Source organism: Anopheles arabiensis, chromosome 2 (genome assembly GCF_016920715.1).
Source record: "Anopheles arabiensis isolate DONGOLA chromosome 2, AaraD3, whole genome shotgun sequence".
Lineage (NCBI taxonomy): Eukaryota > Metazoa > Arthropoda > Insecta > Diptera > Culicidae > Anopheles > Anopheles arabiensis.
The window spans coordinates 4053528-4071157 of NC_053517.1; the positions used below are offsets into that span (position 1 = coordinate 4053528).

General features: G+C 53.3%; 2 protein-coding genes across 3 annotated transcripts; both read right to left on the minus strand.

Moving 5' to 3' along the window:
• Positions 1-1149: 1149 nt before the first annotated feature.
• Positions 1150-10608, minus strand: LOC120894193. 2 transcript variants are annotated; one of them, XM_040296628.1, is made up of 8 exons: positions 9675-10608; positions 9401-9585; positions 9117-9313; positions 7077-9043; positions 2904-6992; positions 2647-2833; positions 2306-2571; positions 1150-2237 (listed from the first exon to the last, which is right to left on the minus strand). In XM_040296628.1, exons 1-8 carry the CDS (start codon positions 9907-9909, stop codon positions 1666-1668), a joined length of 7698 nt encoding a protein of 2565 aa, XP_040152562.1. In that variant the 5' UTR covers positions 9910-10608; the 3' UTR covers positions 1150-1665. The 2 variants fall into 2 exon arrangements, with proteins under 2 accessions (XP_040152562.1, XP_040152561.1); XM_040296627.1 differs by having other exon boundaries at positions 2306-2574.
• A 4269-nt stretch (positions 10609-14877) lies between these two features.
• LOC120896537 (translation initiation factor IF-2-like) lies at positions 14878-16114 on the minus strand. The gene is made up of 2 exons (XM_040300724.1): positions 15905-16114; positions 14878-15477 (listed from the first exon to the last, which is right to left on the minus strand). The coding sequence occupies exons 1-2, from the start codon at positions 15925-15927 to the stop codon at positions 15000-15002; spliced, it is 501 nt and encodes a 166-aa protein (XP_040156658.1). The 5' UTR covers positions 15928-16114; the 3' UTR covers positions 14878-14999.
• Positions 16115-17630: the final 1516 nt, after the last annotated feature.

The window sequence follows — 17630 nt, forward strand, 5'->3', positions numbered from 1 at the left end:
TCACCGTCCGCGCACGACCCTTCGTGCCCGCTAGCGAAAGGACAGACCCGTGCCAAATTGACGGACACTGGTCCCTTTCTGTACCCGTTTTGTTTCGTCTGCACTCGCCACTACACACACACACACTCACATGCACAAACACACAAATTGTTCGCTGTCCCAGCACTGGTGGTTCTGGGGCTGTTGTTGATTACGGGTGTCCCCTTCTGCGATGTGTCTGGGGGAGTAGTTTTGGCCGTGCGTGATTCGAGGTGTTATGGTCTGCGTCCTGCCCGACGGCTCGTCGCTGTGCCAGCTACTGCGTTCTTGGCCCCTTTGGCTGGTACTTTTCCGTGACGCTGCGGACCGCGACGGGCAAAGATTATTTGCTCGACGACACCACGAAACGAAAATCCGTGCGAGAGAGATGATGTGTGTCGTAGAGACCCAGTTTTTTTCCTTACTTCTCGCTGTGCAGGAAAAATATGCCAGCGCGCTCTGCCGGTGCAAAATGGAAGCAAAAGCAATGACAAACGTCAGCCCGTTTTACGGAGCGGTTGGTACAAGTTGGACGCTCCGAAAACAAATGGTTGTGATTCTGACAACCTGGACGGCAACAATTCTATGCGTTATGTGCTTATTTTCTCATATGAGCTTTATTTGCAGTAGTTGTTGGGTTTCATATAAAATCCAAAGTCGCTTATAAAGCGTAGCACATATTTGGTCCTTTTATTATTCTGTTTTACTGCGATCAATTCCCATTTGAATCCGCAGCTGTCAAATGGTGCGACCTGGAAAGGCGACCAAAGGTGGTTTGGATTTTCAAATTGACGGTTCATTTCAAATGATTCAACTCGGGCATGCAGCGCAGAGCAGGCTTTTCAAACAAACTGTCCAAAAAGTATCGTAAGTTTACAGATGTGTTTTTAAATTTTACTAAATGGAGAATAAGCCAAGAGAAAAACTATCCCATACCAAGGAAGACGGCTCTAGCGTTCCAATTATGTATTCGGAAAACGGTCCCGTGTATTTTAGTTTACAAATTTGGTTAGAAAAGATGAAATCAACGCACAGGAAGGTGGAAGAAACCAATGTAAACCATCGTTCATCGCACCTGGAGAACCTAAATCCGACCGACCCCGAATGAAAGGTTCGATAAAACACCTCAAATAAAACCCAACACACAAGCACACTTATTGTTTCCTCTAATTCATTAGCATTTTCGCTTGACAAACTATGTGCCCACCGCTAAATGTGGCCAGCTTCCTCCTCCTTCTCTGCACTGCATCTTCTTGTGAGTATATCTTTTATTTCTTATTACAAACAAATATATCTGCATCTAGCAATCTCCCCCACACCGCACCGTATATAAACATCGGCCAAAAGGTATTCTTTTAAAAAATAAAACGCTACGTTAAATGGAACGTAAAAAAAACCGTGATGACAACCCTCTGTGGCAGGGCAGTGCGCAGAAGGAGTAGACAAAGAGGGTTTCTAATAAAATGTGGCCTTTTTTTGGCGGTGTGGCAGGGGAGTGCACCTATAAGTTAAGCATTACTTTTTGGGTGTGGGAAGGGAAAGGGTGGATTTGAGGGAGTGTGGGCGAGAGGCAGGAGAGGGACAGATTACAAATTACATTATCGCGCACAAATATGTCGTTATTTTGTTTGCTGTCAATTAAATAGATTACGAGTCTAAATCATCCTGCTGCGAACTGAAGTAGCTCACTAGCTCACCAAACACGCTGGTACTCGTGCTGGACGACGCGGCCGCGGGTGTGCTAGTGCTTGCGGAGGGTGCCACCAGCGATGAGGCGGCCGTTCCCACTCCCGACGCCGCCGAATCGCTCGCTGGTGATGGCGGAGACGGTGCCGCGGCGGCAACCGGCGTTGGGTGATTTTCCGCCACCGAGGAGCTCGCGGACGCCGATGATGCGTGAGCCGGTGGGGGTGGCCCGCCCGACCCAGCACCATGGGACGGGTCTCTACTCGGACCGTCGTCTCCTCCCGCCGATGAGGCTGCCGAGGGCGAGGGTGTGGCGCTGTGATGGTGATGATGATGCTGCAGCTGGTGATGGTGGTTTTCGCTGGCCGCCTTCGGTACGTGCGGAAACTCGAGCGGCTGCAGTGTGGTAAACGTGGTGGGCGACAGATTGCTGGTGCGGTGCAGTTCGCTGATCGTGGGTGGCGGCCTCAGATGGCCAGCCCGGTCCAGAACGTTGTAGTACGGGTTGTAGTGATGGTTGCCGGGGTTGTATTCTGCAAACAATGAGGACATTAGCAATTAACACGAGACCCAAGAATATACGAAAAAAACGCGTGCGTACCATGATAATGTTCCAACGAACCAACGGACGGTGGACCCACCATCATGCCGGGCGGTGGTGGTGGACCGCCGGACGCTTTCGGCTTGGTACCCGCCGGGGCAGGCGGCGACGGTTTCCAGCCGCCGTTATACGCGGCCGGATCGCCAAACACTGTCGGCGGAGCGGCCCCGCTGATGGCCGCAATCCGCTGCAGGCTGCTGCTGCCGGAAGAAAGAATACTGCTTGGCAAGGGCCCGAGACGATGCGCAAAGAGCGGATTCTCTGACCTGCTGGGGGGAGGATCGAGAAGGGAAGAAGCGTTAGTGCCGAATTGAAACTGGCCCGGCTCGAAATCGACTTACAAATACGACAAGTGTGCTACGGACGATGGTACGGACAGCGGAGGTTCGTTCACGTGCATGCCTGCGCCGGTACTGCCACCGCCATCGACAGGCGGTCGGGAATGTACTTTGAGTGCCAGCTGCTGTGCCGCAGCGGCTGCGGCCGCGGCCGCGGCAGCCGTTGCAATGGCCGTGGCGTTTTGATGCACTGCAAGAAACACGGGAAAATAACATTTAATATTGATTCTTGACTGAAATGAATGACTTGAACGACTCACTTGAGCTATGGCTGGTGGTAACCGGTGGTATTGGGGGCCTTAGTCCTACCGGTGGTCCGGCGGTCGATGAAGGAGCCATCGAAGTTGGTGGTGGTGGTAGTGGTGCTGGAGGCAATCTTCCCATATGCCCGTGATGTAGCGAGGGATGCTGGGGCGGTGGCCGCTGATGCTGTTCCTGATGGGCCGCCGTCGGTACCGACGGTTGATCGGCCGCCCCACCACCCGCTCCCGGTGCCGCTCCCTTTCGTTTCAGGTCCTCCCGCAGGGGGGTAATTTTCTTTCGTCGACCCGGCCGTCGCTCGGCACTGGTGGCCGCCGATGGAGGCGTTGCACCGACCGGCATTCTCGGCACTGGACCGGAGGCGGCTGTCGGCGACGCGGGTGGAGGCGTCTGTGCCATACTGGGTGGCCCGGAAGCACCGATACTGGCGGCGGAAGCAACGGCCGCTGCAATGCTGGCGTTAGTAATCACTCCGCCCGGACCACCGGCTCCCGGTTTCGCGTGCAAGCCCAAGTTCGCCCCGTGGGAAGGATGGGGAACGTGTCCAAGCATGCTGGGCGGCAATGCTAGCCCACCCGGTGGCAACCGGTGCCCGGCATGGTGCGGTGGCAACGGAACACCCTTTGCCAGCGACAACGGGAGACCGCCACCGAGTCCCGCTGCCATCAGGTGCGCCAGTTGTTCCGGCTTGTGATGTGAGTGAAGGCCACCGGAGGGTGGTAGCGAATGTGGAGGTGGTGGTCCGCCGCGCATTAGCACTTCCGGCCGGCCGCCGGGATGAGCGTCCTTCAGCAGCGGTGGCGGAGGCAACGTTTGTAGCGCATTGGCCAGTATCGTGCTGCCACCGTGGGCGGACCCGATCGGCGGCATGATGGTGGACGTCGGGATGCCCGTGGTCGATTTCAGTAAGGCCTTGATGGGGCTGCTCTGCACCGAAGCGTGGGGATGAGGAGGATGGGGCGGCATCGCCGACGAGGAAGCAAGATTGACCGGCAGAGGCAAGTGTGCCGCCGGATGCGCCGGATCTTTACGCGCATCCAGCGGACGTCCTGCTGCCGCCGCCGCTCGCTGCTGCTGCAGCAGGAACTCGTCCGGATCGATCGATTTGCGCCGGCTCTTGGACGATGGCGTCGTCGGCGGCGGCGGCACGGGCGGTAGCAAATCGCCGGGCGAGGCCGCTGCCCCGCCCGCCGTCAGCTTCAGCTGATGGTGGGCAAAGTCTTCCTCCTCCATTATCTTGGCCAGCGCTTCGTCGTCCATCTCGTCGTCCGGATCGAAGTCTTCCGGCAGCTCGTCGTCAAAGTCGACCACCGAGTCGACGGTCGAGATGCGGGCCGTGTTGCCGCTGGTGCTCTTCAGGAAGTCGATGTCCAGTATGCGGGCGCTCTCGATCACCTGCATCGGCACGTCCGAGAGCGAATCCTTCGACGGTTCCTTCGCCCGGCCGCCCACCAGCTGGTCGATCTTGGACGTGGCCAGCTCCTTCGCCTTCGCCGCATTGTTCTCGGCCAGCATGCGCTTGATCTCCTCCTGCCGGCGGATGAACTGCTCCCGCTCCTCCGGCGGCGTATCGGGCCGCTGCACGCCCGGCCGGATGCCGTCGTCCGAGCTTTCAAAGTCCTCGTCCACGATGTAGTGAATCTTCTTGCCGCGCGTCTTGCGGTCCGTTTTCTTCTCGCCCGCCCGGCCCCCACCATCCGGACTGGAGCGTGCGCTCGCCTTTTTGCTCTGCTTCTTCCGACCCGGCATCGTTTTGCCGCCCTTGCCACCCTCATCCTCCTCGCGACTGTCGTCGCTGTCTTCGCTCGACTCGATCGCGGCGGCTTTCGGCCGCACGCCCTCCGCCTTCTTCGGCCGCTCGATGTGCTTGCCGCCGCCGGCGGCCGCGGTCGCTTTCGGCCTCGACTTGCCGCCGCCGCCCGACTTGGATTTCTTCTTGCGCCGCCAGTCCCCTTCCGTGCTGGGTGCGCTGCTGCTGCTCGAGCTGTTGCTGCTTTTGCTGCTGCGACTGCTCTCCGTCTCCGTGTCGCTGCACAGATCGTCACTGTCGTAGTCTTCGCTGTCCTCCTCGTCGTCGTCGTCCAAATCCAGCTCCTCGTCGCTATCATCCAGCACCCGGTTTTTGCGCGACTTTTTCGCCTTCGCACGTCGCAGCTCCTCCTCCACCTCGTCCGAGTCGTCCGAGTTTTCGACGATCCGGCGACGCTTGTTCACCGCCGCCCGGCTGCTCGGCTTCCGGAGCCGATTCTTGCGCCCGCGGCCCGTATCCAGCGAGCTTTCGCTGTCGCCCGACAGCGAGTTGTCGTCCTCCTCGTCTTCGTCATCGTCCTCCTCCTCCTCGTCGTCGGAACCGCTCGCCTCTCCGCGGAAGTCTTCGTCTGAGTCGTCGTCCTCATCGTCCGAGCTAAACTCGATCTTGCACAGTTTCTTCTTCTTCTTCTTGTTCTTCTTCTCGGCGGAGCTGACTACCGCTCGGACGCTGGCCACTGTCGGTGCTTTGCGCTCCTGCCGGCTCACTGCGCCTTTCTCTCCCTCATCCTCATCCTCGCTCTTGCCTTCCGCGCGTGCAGTCTTGCCCTCGTGCTCGCCGTCCTGCTGCTCTTGCGTTCCATTCAGGCGGCGCTCTTCGCCCTCGGCCTCCTCCTCATCGTCCTTTTGGAGTGCTTTCTTCCGCGCCTGCTCCTCCCGCGTAGTGGCCTCTATGATCGTGCTAATGTCCTTGCCCTTGGAGAACCCATGCCCGTCGTCTTCGTCCTCTTCCTCCTCCACGATCTCGCAGCCGCGCATCTCCCGCCGAATGGCGGAATCGATCAAGCTGTCGTACTCGTTGAACTTGTAGCTCACCTTGGCCGATGCGCGACGCCGCAGCTTGTAGATCGGGATGTCGTCCGAGTCGGTGCTGCTCTTGCTGTCGCTTCCGCTGCCGCTGCCGTCGCTGCTACCACTACCGCCGCTGCTGCCCAGCCCGTTCGAGCTCGAGCCGCCGGACCGGGAACGGGATGACCGCTTTTTCGGTGCTCGCCGACCCCGATGCCGCTGCCTGCGCCGCCTTCGATCGCGCGAAGATTCCTCCTCCGAGCCGGACCCGGACCGGCGCCCTTCCGCATCGGCCCGCTCCAGCAGGCGCTGCTGCTGGCGGGCCCGTCGCTGCGCTCTCAGCTGCTCCTCGCGCTCGTTCGCCAGCGCCTGTTCCGCCAGCTCGGCTTCCCGCGCGGACGCTTCCTCCTCCAGGCGTCGCTTCGTTTCCGCCTCCAGCTTCGCGCGCAGCGCGTCGTACAGCTCCAGCTTCGACTGCAGTCGCTCGATCAGCTGCCGGTGCAGACACACCGGACAGAACCAGTCGCCCTCGGGAATGGTGAACAGCACCGGCTTCAGGCACGCACAGTGGTAACCCTTATCACACGAATCGCACAGCAGTATCCACTCCGGCTGGTCCGTCTTCTTGCACTCCTGGCACGCGTGATCCTCTCCCCCGTCCTCATCGTCTTCGTCCTCCTCTTCCTCGGCCTCCTCGGCCGCGTCCCGCGTGCGCCGCGCCTTGCGGGCCGTTCGGGCGCGCTTCAGCGGCTGCGCCGGCGCCTCCGTCTCCAGATCCGACTCGGGCGAAAACTCGTGGTCCGACTTTAGCACGTGCGCACGCCGCACGTCCTCCTCCGAGTGGTACGGCTCAGCGAAGTAGTCTTCCGCCTCCGTTTCCGAGCTGCTCTCCGACGGGGACGCACTGTTCCAGGTCGATTGCGCCTTCTGCTGCGCCTGCTGCTGCTGCTGCAGACTGCCCTTTTTCTTCTTTTTCTTCTTCTTCCTCCGGCGCCCATCGGCACCGACGCCGCCGTCCGAGCTGCTGTCGGACGAGTGGTCGGGCGAGGTGCGGTCCGCCCGGTAGTCGTCGTCGGAAAGCTTCATGCCCAGATCCTTCTTCTTCTTCACCGCGTCCGCCTTCATCTTCTTCAGCATCTGGTCCTCGATTTCGCGCCGGTTCGTTTCCTCCTTTATCTTCTGCATCGCGATGCGGCGCGACTGGCGCACCGGCGGATTGTTTCCCCCGTCCGAGCCGGCATCCAGCACCATCGAAATGTCGAGCCCATCAACTGTAAAGTACGCGAAAAAAAAAGATTAAAATTACACATTGAGAAGGAGCTGCGATAAAAGTTTCACAGAGAAAAAAGACTTACCCAATCCATTCCGATGACGACGCTTGCGTTTTGGAGGACTTTCCCCATCCTGTGGCTCAGTTGCATCGGGATCTTCCGGTTGAACGTTTTCTTCCTTCACGTCGGTCGCTTCCTTATTTGCTTCGTCGGTGTTCTCCTCCTTACTTGGCTTAACTTTTGAAGCATCGGTAGACTCCACCGCTTTTTTATCCTCCTTAGCTTCCCGCTGTTCCTTCTGATCCTCTTCCTTCAATGGCTCGGTTTTAACTACGTCTTTGGGGATGGCTTTCGCTCCCTTTTTGTCATGCAAACCCGCCGTAGCCGACACTTGCTGCTCTGTTTCTCTGCTGTCCAGCACGTCCGATTCTTTTTTCAGCTCCTTCTTAAGTTTTTCCTCCGAAGAGGGAGCCACGGTGTGATCACCATTTTTTGCCCCTGCAGTTCCACTCGCCTTCTCAACGACGGCGGCCTCCACCTTTACCTTGCCCGTATCCTCCTCGTCGGTTTCCATCAGCTGATGCGTCGACGCCGTCACAGACGAATCAAATGCCTTTTTAGGCGTATTGCTTTTCCTAGAACCACGTCTCTTTTCGACGGGCTTTTCCACAAGCGCCACCGGTGGATCAGTTGCTGCAGCAGCAGGCGATTTGTCATTTCGCTTCGCACGGGCAGATTTCTCCGCTGGGCTTCGCTTGCTGGACAACACTGTATCCTCCGCCCTTTCCTCTGTCTCTGCCCCATTGCCCTCCCGTGCGTCTTTCTGGCTGTCGTGCTGCTGCTGCTGCTGCTCTGCCATATCTTCCTTTTCTTTGGTAGGTGACACCTTGCTCGATAAGTCCACTTCCTCGTCGACGACTGACTTCGTTTCACCATTGCCGGCCTTTGCAGATCCTATCGTGCGCGAATCGTTCGTCTCCTCACGGCCTTCCTTGGTGGTGGCATTCGATTCCGGTACGGTGGCTGCCTCGAGCTTCTTCGTATTGCCCATATCGTTTTCGGCACCGGCACCCACACCAAAGAAAAACATCACCGGCTCCTCGATGACTTCACTGAACATTGGCTCACAACACGCACTGTCGCATTCGGCCCCACTGCCCTCGCCTTTCACTACCACCGGGGGATCTTCAATTGCCTCGCCAACGGCCTGCTCCTCCTGCTTGTTCTCCTCCCTCGTACCCGTTTCTTCCACACGCGTGCTGCTTCCTTCATCGTCCACCTTCACCTGCTCGTCAGCCTCCGAGCGAGATTCTTCCGTGTTTGCCTCCGTTTTGGCCGGAGTTTCTTCCGCTACGGGAACAACATCCGTCTCCGACTGCTTCGATTCCGGTGTCACCTGTTCCTTCGCTTCTGCATCCTTTTCAGATTCTTGCTGTTCCTCTTTCGGGGCGGCAGTTCCAGTATCCTTTTCTTTGCCAGTTTGCTCCACTGTTTGCTCAACAACTGCTGGAACTACTTCGTCCACTTCCATCTTAGCTTCATCTTCAACGGCTTTTGATTCTGGTTCACATTCCATGGCTTCGTCTGCCTTCGATTCGGCTACATCCTCTGCCTCCGCATCCTTCTTCTCTTCGACAGATTCAGTCTTCAACTCCGACGCCGTGGTGGGCACAGGAACGTTATCTTCTTTGCGCTCTTCGCTTGCTTCCTCCTGCTGGTTCGGTGCGCTGTTATCTTCCACTTTCGGTACTGATGCTTCGTCGGCGACAGTGGGAGTTGTCTCTTCTTTCAACGGCTCCTTCTGATCCTCCTGTTCCACAGTGGCCGTTGCGTCTAGCTGATCGGGCGTTTTGTACGTCCGACGTGATATTATCAAACTCGGCGGTATGTCCGTCGGGGCCGGGATCGAACCATCGAGCTTCATTGCCTCCGATTCGCTCATACTGCCGCCACTGTCTTCCTCCTCTTCGCCCGCATTTACTGGCACCAGCGGCTCTATCGGTCGATTGTCTTTTAACATTTCGATCATATTGACAAACTGGTCCCGATTGCTAAAAACAAAAGACGAACAAAGATTACAGTTGGTGTGTCCAGAGCAGGTGGTAGCAGAAGTAGCCCCTTTACCTTGCAACCAATGTCCAGGTTTCCATCTCGGGATCGGATTGATAGATCTGCAGATTGGCACTGTCATCCATGAAGTACCAGTAGCAGTTCCCTTGCCGGTCCCGCCCCAGCGGATCCAATCGCAAATCGCCGGCCGTGGTTGTGTTGATTTGCGTTTTGAACTTGGTGTTTAGATCGAACTGTCCTTCCAGCAATGCCTGCAAAAGAAACAATGCAACAGAAAAGAAAAGATTTTGTATTTCCTTCTTCTGCACAGCCAACGATCGGCCAACGCACGCTCTTACCTTCAGCACCCGTAACTTCACGCCAAGATTGGCCGTCTTGTACCCGAAGCGCTCGATTTCCCATGCGTCCTGGTGTGAGTACGAGTGGGCAAACTTGGCCAGCGCGAGCTCCCACCGGGCGGCCGGAACTTTTTTGTTTATCTTTCGCATCAGCTTGATATGCAGATCGACCAACGCTTGCGGGACTGCAAAACAGCAAAGCAAGAGACGAGATTGCAAAACCATTACCCATTCGGGTTCGTTCGATTTCCCCGCTCCCACACCAACTACTTACCCGCTTCACTGTTCTGTTCCAGCATCGACTTTAGCTGGGCAATGTTCAGCTCGCCAACGTCCAGGTACGCACCGAACTGCTCCATAAACGATAGGATGATGCCGAAGTTCGGATCATTCTCGCAGGTGATCTGTGCTCCGGCCATTTTTGTTTGATGAAATGTTATTATTGTTTTCTTTTCTTTTTTCCCCTCTCTCTCTCTCTCTCTTTCTCTCTCTCGCTCTACAAACTGCATACACCACCGCGCACTGTCTTCTCCCGCACTGGCATTCTCCTCCGCGACTGTACTACACGGTTTGATGGTAGGGGGAGGCTAAGGCGACGACGAGCCTCAGGGGTGGGGGGAGGAGTGCAGCGGGGGTGAGCTTTCAAGAAGAAAGATTCACGCCGACAAAGATGCCGTCGCGCTGCGTTACTGCGTTACATGCATGGTGCTAAATTGCTGGCCGCAACACGGTGGGCGATATTTTCGTAGCTTTTCCACACCGTCGGGCGTAAAGATTGTCACAACACGGCAAACACCCCGCTTTGTGTCGCGCGGTCTTAGCATCAAAAATGGCAAGCGTTCTTCGGTTCGCTTCACACCAGCCAGCCGACCACCGAAACCGACCAACACACAGACGGCGACATTCACACAGGACGTGTTCGCGTTTTGCACTTGCACACACACGGGGCCCAACAGGGTTCGCAAATGTTCGAAAACGATGCACTATTGTCCCCGCATCACGTCCGGACACATTGCGAAACCGTTCCGGCAGGGCTATGCGCGTACAATTTTTCACTATTTTGAACCAAAGCCGACCCGTCCAGCGAAGGAAAACAGAAGCATATTTTTGGGGAGAAGACGAAGGTGTAGTACAAATGGTGTTCTCGTGCCGTCCCGTGCTAATGCCGTTTGGACTGGCGCTGTCACGCTCGCACCCATTCAGCGCACGCACACACGCACACACACACGTACAAGCATCAATGAAAATCTGTCCGTTTCAGTGGCTTCTGCCGACGCGAACGCGCTGTTCGTGTCGATTCCCAGTGTGCGGATTTTGACGTTTCGTTTTTGACGCTTGAAGTGGCGTGAAATGAAACTCAACGCTACGGTATGACGACATATATTGCGCAAATCGTTGATACTGGTTGGGTTGTTCTCGTTTTTTTCAGTATAGAGGGACATTTTACGTACGATAAAAGCATAAAAAGCTGAAAAACATCGATCATAACATGTTTTTTAACAGTCTGATTTGTGCTTTTGTGTGATGATGAAATATTTCAACACTTTTATTACAACTTTATTTTGTTAACATGTTGATAGTTTTTACAGATAATTCTCACCAGTTGTTGAAAATAAAATCAATACACTCTCTACATAATTGCTCCCACTATTTTGACTTAGTATCAACAATTGTATGGGAGAAATGTTAGCTATGAAATGTTTCAACATTGAAACTTTCATCTGTTGGCATCATGGCCAATTGGAAAAAAATCCAATTGCATCTAAATAAGTTTTTCTTCTCCTTTCTTCCGACATCAACTCTCCTTTTCGGTCTAGCATAGTAATCAATTCTAGTAGGCAATTGGAGTGTTGGTCTCCCATCTACAATGAACTTGTAGTTCTACTTCATAACCTCAGAAAAGCCCAAACATGGTTCACTTTGCTCATCGCGGAGTGAAAGATGATTTATTTACGGACCGGCTTGATATCAACATGGCATGGCGTTACTAAATTAGACTGGCCGCTAATGTGATCGGTGACGCACTGCCAGCAAACGCGCAACAAACTAGCAGAAAAGATAGAATAAACGCGCGCGCCTATATGCTATCGATTCTGTTTGCTTAGCAATTCGCGGACAGGCCCCACCGGCAGCAGCGCTATCTTGCCGCGATGTGCCGATAGTCGGCGTCGCCGAACATTGCCTGTTCTAGCGAGATATGAGCGCTGGTGGTGCGGAAAATGGTGATAAGTACAACAAGCAATAGCGCGAATAGCACACGACCGTGTCTCGCACCACCTGAGATATCGTTCCTCGCTCCACTCCCAGTGGTTCAGCGGTGGAACATTCGTAATGGGGACAGAGTTGAACGAATTTCAGGGAAATGTGGTTCCACCTTCGCTGAAATGGATTGCAACTGAGCGTCGGCCAGAATCGTCGGCATCTTCGGCGTGCTATTTGCACAGATGTGTGCAAAGGATTTTGTTCTTTATTGCAGCAAAATCTTCTACCCCCGAGGTTTACTGCACAGCTTGCGAAGCCATCGTTTGTGCGGGAATATTTGTTCCAGCATGGCCAGAGAAAGGCTACCAAACGCATGAATTTTACCGCCCTAAACGAAAACCCGGACCCATGTACTTTCCGAAAACAACATATTTATTGCAGCTGTCGAAGGGACAGCTGCATGACGCCTTTGACCTACAGCAGGCAGGTAGGCAGGCGAAGCAACGGCGAAGAGGAGGGATGCGATTCCGGAAAAAAGATCACTTGAAAATATCCTTCCTGTACGGTCGAGAAAGCTTTTGTCAGATCGTACCCGCAAACGAATACGTATACGTACACGGGCTACGCTATATTACCGTTGCGTGCGTACGGCTTGCTGTGTTGCGTGTGTGCGTTTGCGCGCCTGTTTGCACCCGCGTGTTGGTGTGCGTGTGCGGGCACATCCCGCGCGTTGTGTTCTTCTTTGCTCGCTTGCCGGTCTTTTTCGCCGACAGCTCATTACTACGATTCGATCGGTTTTCTCCTCCGCCACCGCAAGCCGTGCATGCAGCAGTGCCAGCGGCAGAGCGAGCGGGAAAGGCAAGCGCGAGAGCGAGAGAGCACGCACACACGCGGTACTCTCACCTTTACAGGGGTTGGAGATGACATCCAATCGTGTACACTGTATCGCCCGCAGCATTCGAAACGGGGCAAAGCAAGCATCCGTTCTATACACGATGACACGTTTCGTTGTTCAGCGGAGCAACGCGCGTTGCACACAACAATATAATTAATTTAAAGCGTGTTACTCATCAATCGAGTTTCGCTTCGCCGGCCTGTGTCGGTGACGCACGCTTACTGTGGTACTGAGTACCCCTGCAAGAGCGGGCTGAGAAGATGCGATCCTCGGACTCTGGAGCAGAGCACACACACACACACACATCTCTCAGGCCCTTGTGCGTGTCCCGCACTACATTTCAAGGCCATTCATAATCCTTGAAAATGACCGAACCCTTCCCCACCCCACCCCCTCTTTTCCCCCAGCCTCTCGTGTGGAAGGGAGTGAAGGGATGGACCACACACACCACCGGTCGGTGCGAGGAGCAGCAGATAGCAAACGGGATCCGGGTTTGTTCCTTTTTCAAACATCCCGCAGCTCGTTCACCTCTCTTTCCCAATACAAACGCACGGGCACACACACATACCACGCAGCGCCAAAAATCGCTAAAGCAACCCTCGAGCGAACGGAAGTGTGTGCGCTGGTTGGTGTTGGCGGTGTGAGTGGCGTTTTTTTTTCATACTAACAGCGCTGTCCCGCGCGTGTTTCTGCCACTTGAAGGCGATGAAATTAAAAACCTTTTATCCGACAGATTCCGAAGACTCCGCGCGCACACCATTGCTGAGGCCAAAAGTGGCTGGTGACTGCAAACAGAAAATGGATTTTCAATTGGAATGGATTGGCATCCGTTGCCACCAGCAGCCGCCGGTCGGTTGCTTGGTCGGGCGTCCGGGGCCATTCGAAAAAGAAGCTCCCTCAACGACACCGGGCGGCGGTTGTTGGCGGTGGGTGCAAAAAAAGGGGAAGCGGCAAAAAGTGCGCGGAAACAGAACCAATATTTCTCCCCTGGTTCCATAAATGCCCGTTCTCACGCGCGCGCACACACACACTCTCGTATCGCACCCGCGCATATGACACGCACACATGTACGTGTAGCGTGTGTTGCGGTGGCGCGCCGGAGCACCACTTTGTAAAACTGAAAACTTTTTCGCGCCCTTAGGAATGTTTTTGTCCACCTTTTTTTTTAAACAATAGTTGACTGTCTTGACAATGTTATGATGTTCTTTCAACAGAAAAGATCGATTGGAAACGCTCTAAAAATGCATTGGTTGGTGTTTTTTGCGTTTTAACTGCGCACAGCACCATAGTGCGGGTGGGTATGATGTACTTTTTTCTCTCTCAACATTGACGGATGTTGTAAAGATGAGATTCATTGCCTACTGCGATCGAACGCCATGGGGATGCTGCAAGGAACGAGCCAAGCGCTTCCCATATTGGGGCGCCCGTTTTGCCTTTCGTTCGATTAATATCGTTTCGAGAAAACTCACTTCCTGCAAATGGCGCACACGTTCGTGCAAGGAATGTACGTAAATCGTCCAGTACTCAATGCAGAAAGCGTGCATACATGGGCTGAGGGTAGAGTTAGAGGCCCTCACGGGACAACAGCGGCAGCTACACACACACTCGACACGACACCTTCTCATCATCTTCCGGGGGTCCCGGTTACGGTAACATCTGCCCTTGCCCTACCGGTAAACCGCGTATTATTTCTTTGTTCCGCGTTTCTTTCTCAGTTCCCCGGCCCGGTGTGTGTGTGTGTGTGTGTGTGTCTGGCGTCTTTTTGCTTGGCTTTTTTTTCTTTTCCAGTTACGTTCTTTCTTTTCATGCCTGTTTCGCTTTCGGCTTCATTTATTCTTTTGCATGAGCGTGCAGTACATACACACACACACCGGGGCAGGGGGGTATACAACGCTGGGCTAGGGACGAGAAAGCAGGCGACGCTTTTTTCCCTCCGTTTTTTTTTCTGTTGCTTCTCTTGTGCTCGCTTCGCTTCGTTGCCATTAGCGCCACACTACTGTAGCACCTCTTGCTGCCATACCAGCGCTTACTTGGATTAATGCATGTTTTTTTTATTCCTCTCTTTCTGCTCTTTACCTTCTTCCTATATTGGCGCCCGGTAGCGTCATATTTTTAACGACACATTGTTGTATCAAGCGCGCGGCGCGGTCAAGCGAAATGGTAGCAGCACCTTCTCCTTGTTTTCGGGCAAACAACGCACGAAAAACAATTCTTTCTTCCTTCTTTTGTCTTCTTCCACGAAAACCCCCAATCAAAAAGAACGCGGCATCCTTTCCGTTTGGCGCAAAAAATAGGTTCACCACCACCACATACAGCGAAAGCGAGCGACACAAACACACACCGACCGGAACACAAAAAAAAGAACCAACACGCGTACATGTATGTGTGTGTTTGTTTAGTTACTCCAGAAAAGAATAGTTTATTGAATGTATGAAGGTTTTGTTGTATCGAGACATTTTTACGATGATTATAATTATAAAGTTAAGTTTGTGTGTTACTGTTCTAAGTGGAAACTTCCTCGGCAGCTTTGGCGTCGCTGCTGTCGTCTAGTTTGGCCTTCTTCTCGGGCGTCGTATGCTCGGCACCGTCAACCTCCGCGGCCGCCGCACCGTCAGCCTTCACGTCGGTGGCTTTCCTCTTGGTGGCCTCGGCCGCCTTGTCAGCAGCACCGTCCTCCTCCTTGCCCTCCTCGCCGTCCTCGGTCGAGGATTCTTTCGGTTCGCCCTCGGCGGTGGTGGTGGTGGTGGCGGCGGCTGCCTCCTCCTCCGTGGCGACACCGTTGTCTTTGTCCGCCTTGGCCGGCTCTTCTTCGCCGTTCTTCTCCGCTACTTCTGCGGCGTCGGCGGCGGCACCGTCGGTTTCAACGGCGGCAGTTTTATCGGTGGTTGCTGTTTCCTCTGTCGCGTCGGCCGGCGCTACTTGTGGCGTTGCCTCGTCCGACTCTACCTCTTTCTCGGAGGTGGTGACCGGGGTCTTTTCACTGCCGAGGGGGGGAGAGAAAACAAATTTTTTGTCCGTTAGCGGTTTCCACACAGTACACACATACGCACGCACGCACGCACAAACGCACACACACAACCACGGTGAGGAAGAGCGCGCCGCTTGGTTTGAATTTTTGTGGTTAGGGGCATGGATATATGGATGATGCTGATGATGCTTTGCACTTGTGTATGTGTGAGAGAAAAAAAGAAGCCAAGAACTACTTCCCCCCAACACCCACACCCGACGCTTGAGCTATACACACACACACACGCACGCGATTTAGCACCACCAACTTCGCTCGCTCTCTTTCTCTCTTTCTCGGGAAAGCGCGCTCATCACGCACCACAAACTTGCAAACTACGGGGGGGCACACTGCGCGCAACCGAAATCACACGAAAAACCAACCAACCAGCAGTTAAACTTACGTTTTGGCCGAAACATCCGTCATTGTGATAATATAGGTTTTGTTTGTACGACGTTAAACTTTCCGAGAAGTACTTGGTAGAGCGATGAACGCTTGCGAACGACTGAGCCGCTTGTTGAGGGTAACCGACGCACCAAGTCTTGGCAAAAACTGTTCTTCACACGCACGAGACAGCGTCCGTTCGCAAGCACGACTTTTTGAAAATGGCCGATTTTTCGGTGGCGTCGCTTGGCGTCGCCTCCAAGCGCTGAACTCGCCGAATGTAAACACACAACACGCACACACACTCATATACACCGATCCCGCTGGACAAGGTGAGGGTTTTTGACGTTGACGTTGAAAAAATAGCTGCATCTCGCTCATTTTCTCTGGCCGTCCTTTACTCGCTGGCAGTGCACATGGACGTGTGACAAATGTGTACAATCTGGTGGATGATGCGAAATAGAAGTGCTCCATTTGGTTGGTTATTTGGAAATCAATAGAAAATGGATATACGTGTTATTTTATTAGAAGCTGAAATGTTTTAAATCACTGTGCAACGCATAGGATCGCCGTTTGAAGTGCTCGCACGCCCGCATCACCCGGACCACCAAAGAAAAGGAAAAAATGTTGAAAAAATGTCTATGCTCTTTACTCTTGATCCTTTTCTTTGTTATTGTGCTTGTAATTTAAAAATAAATAATTTTTATAAAATAAACATAAAAAACTTTGTTTGTGTCACTTGCGAAAAATGATAGATTTGAGAAAATTGAAATGAAATTAGGTAGTTTTGGTCTGATAACTATACAGCTCGGAAAACGACGTTGCTTGTCTTGGAAGAGCAGAAAGATTAACAGGCTAATGTATTGAAATATCACATATTACAGTAGAACGTCGATTATCCGGGCAGCTCGGGACCGGACGGTTGCCGGTTAATCGATTTGCACGGATAATGGTCCAAGAAATGTCATTTTCATACAAAAATTATTTTATTAATAGTTTTTTATTAGTTTTGAATAAATCGATAAATCGTTAGTAAAATATTATTTTAATCAATAACTATAGGTTTAACAACTGTTCATGAACAAAATTGAATTTCGAAAATATCACTAGACACTTTAGAGCTGCACAAAAATCTGGTTGCCCACTTGACTATCGCTGCAAATGTTCGCTGTACGTTTGAACAGCTGTCACATTTATGTGCACGGTTAAGCCGCCCGCCGGTTAATCCGCCCCCGGATAATCGACGTTCTACTGTACTTTCATACATGGAGTGGAGTATGATGATCATGCATGAAACATGTTCCATTTTTTTACTGATTTGAGTTCCACGGGTGGCAGGTGGTGGAGGGCGGGTGGTGGAGTGTATTTATTTATTTGGTCTTTTTATTTTGCCCAACAATACAATCGCGCACCAGCGCGAGCTATTTGGCGGCCATTTAGAACCCTCACAAAGACTTACAAAAACAATCGCCAGCGTGGGAAAATCGCACCGATTTGGAGCGATGGCGAGCTCACAAAAACCGGTTTTTTGGCCTGCCGAAGCTGCGGGTTTCGAACTCGCTTTTGCACAACGTGCTGCGTCGCATCACGGTGGTAAGTTTCAATTAAATTTTTAAATTTAAATTTAAATTTAATTCTTATTTTATGTGATATTGTAATATTCAAACTGTTTGGAGGGCTTCATGTTTTATGATGATTTTTCGTTCCAATTATGTTTTCAACGAAGAGATAGAGCGATTGAAAAT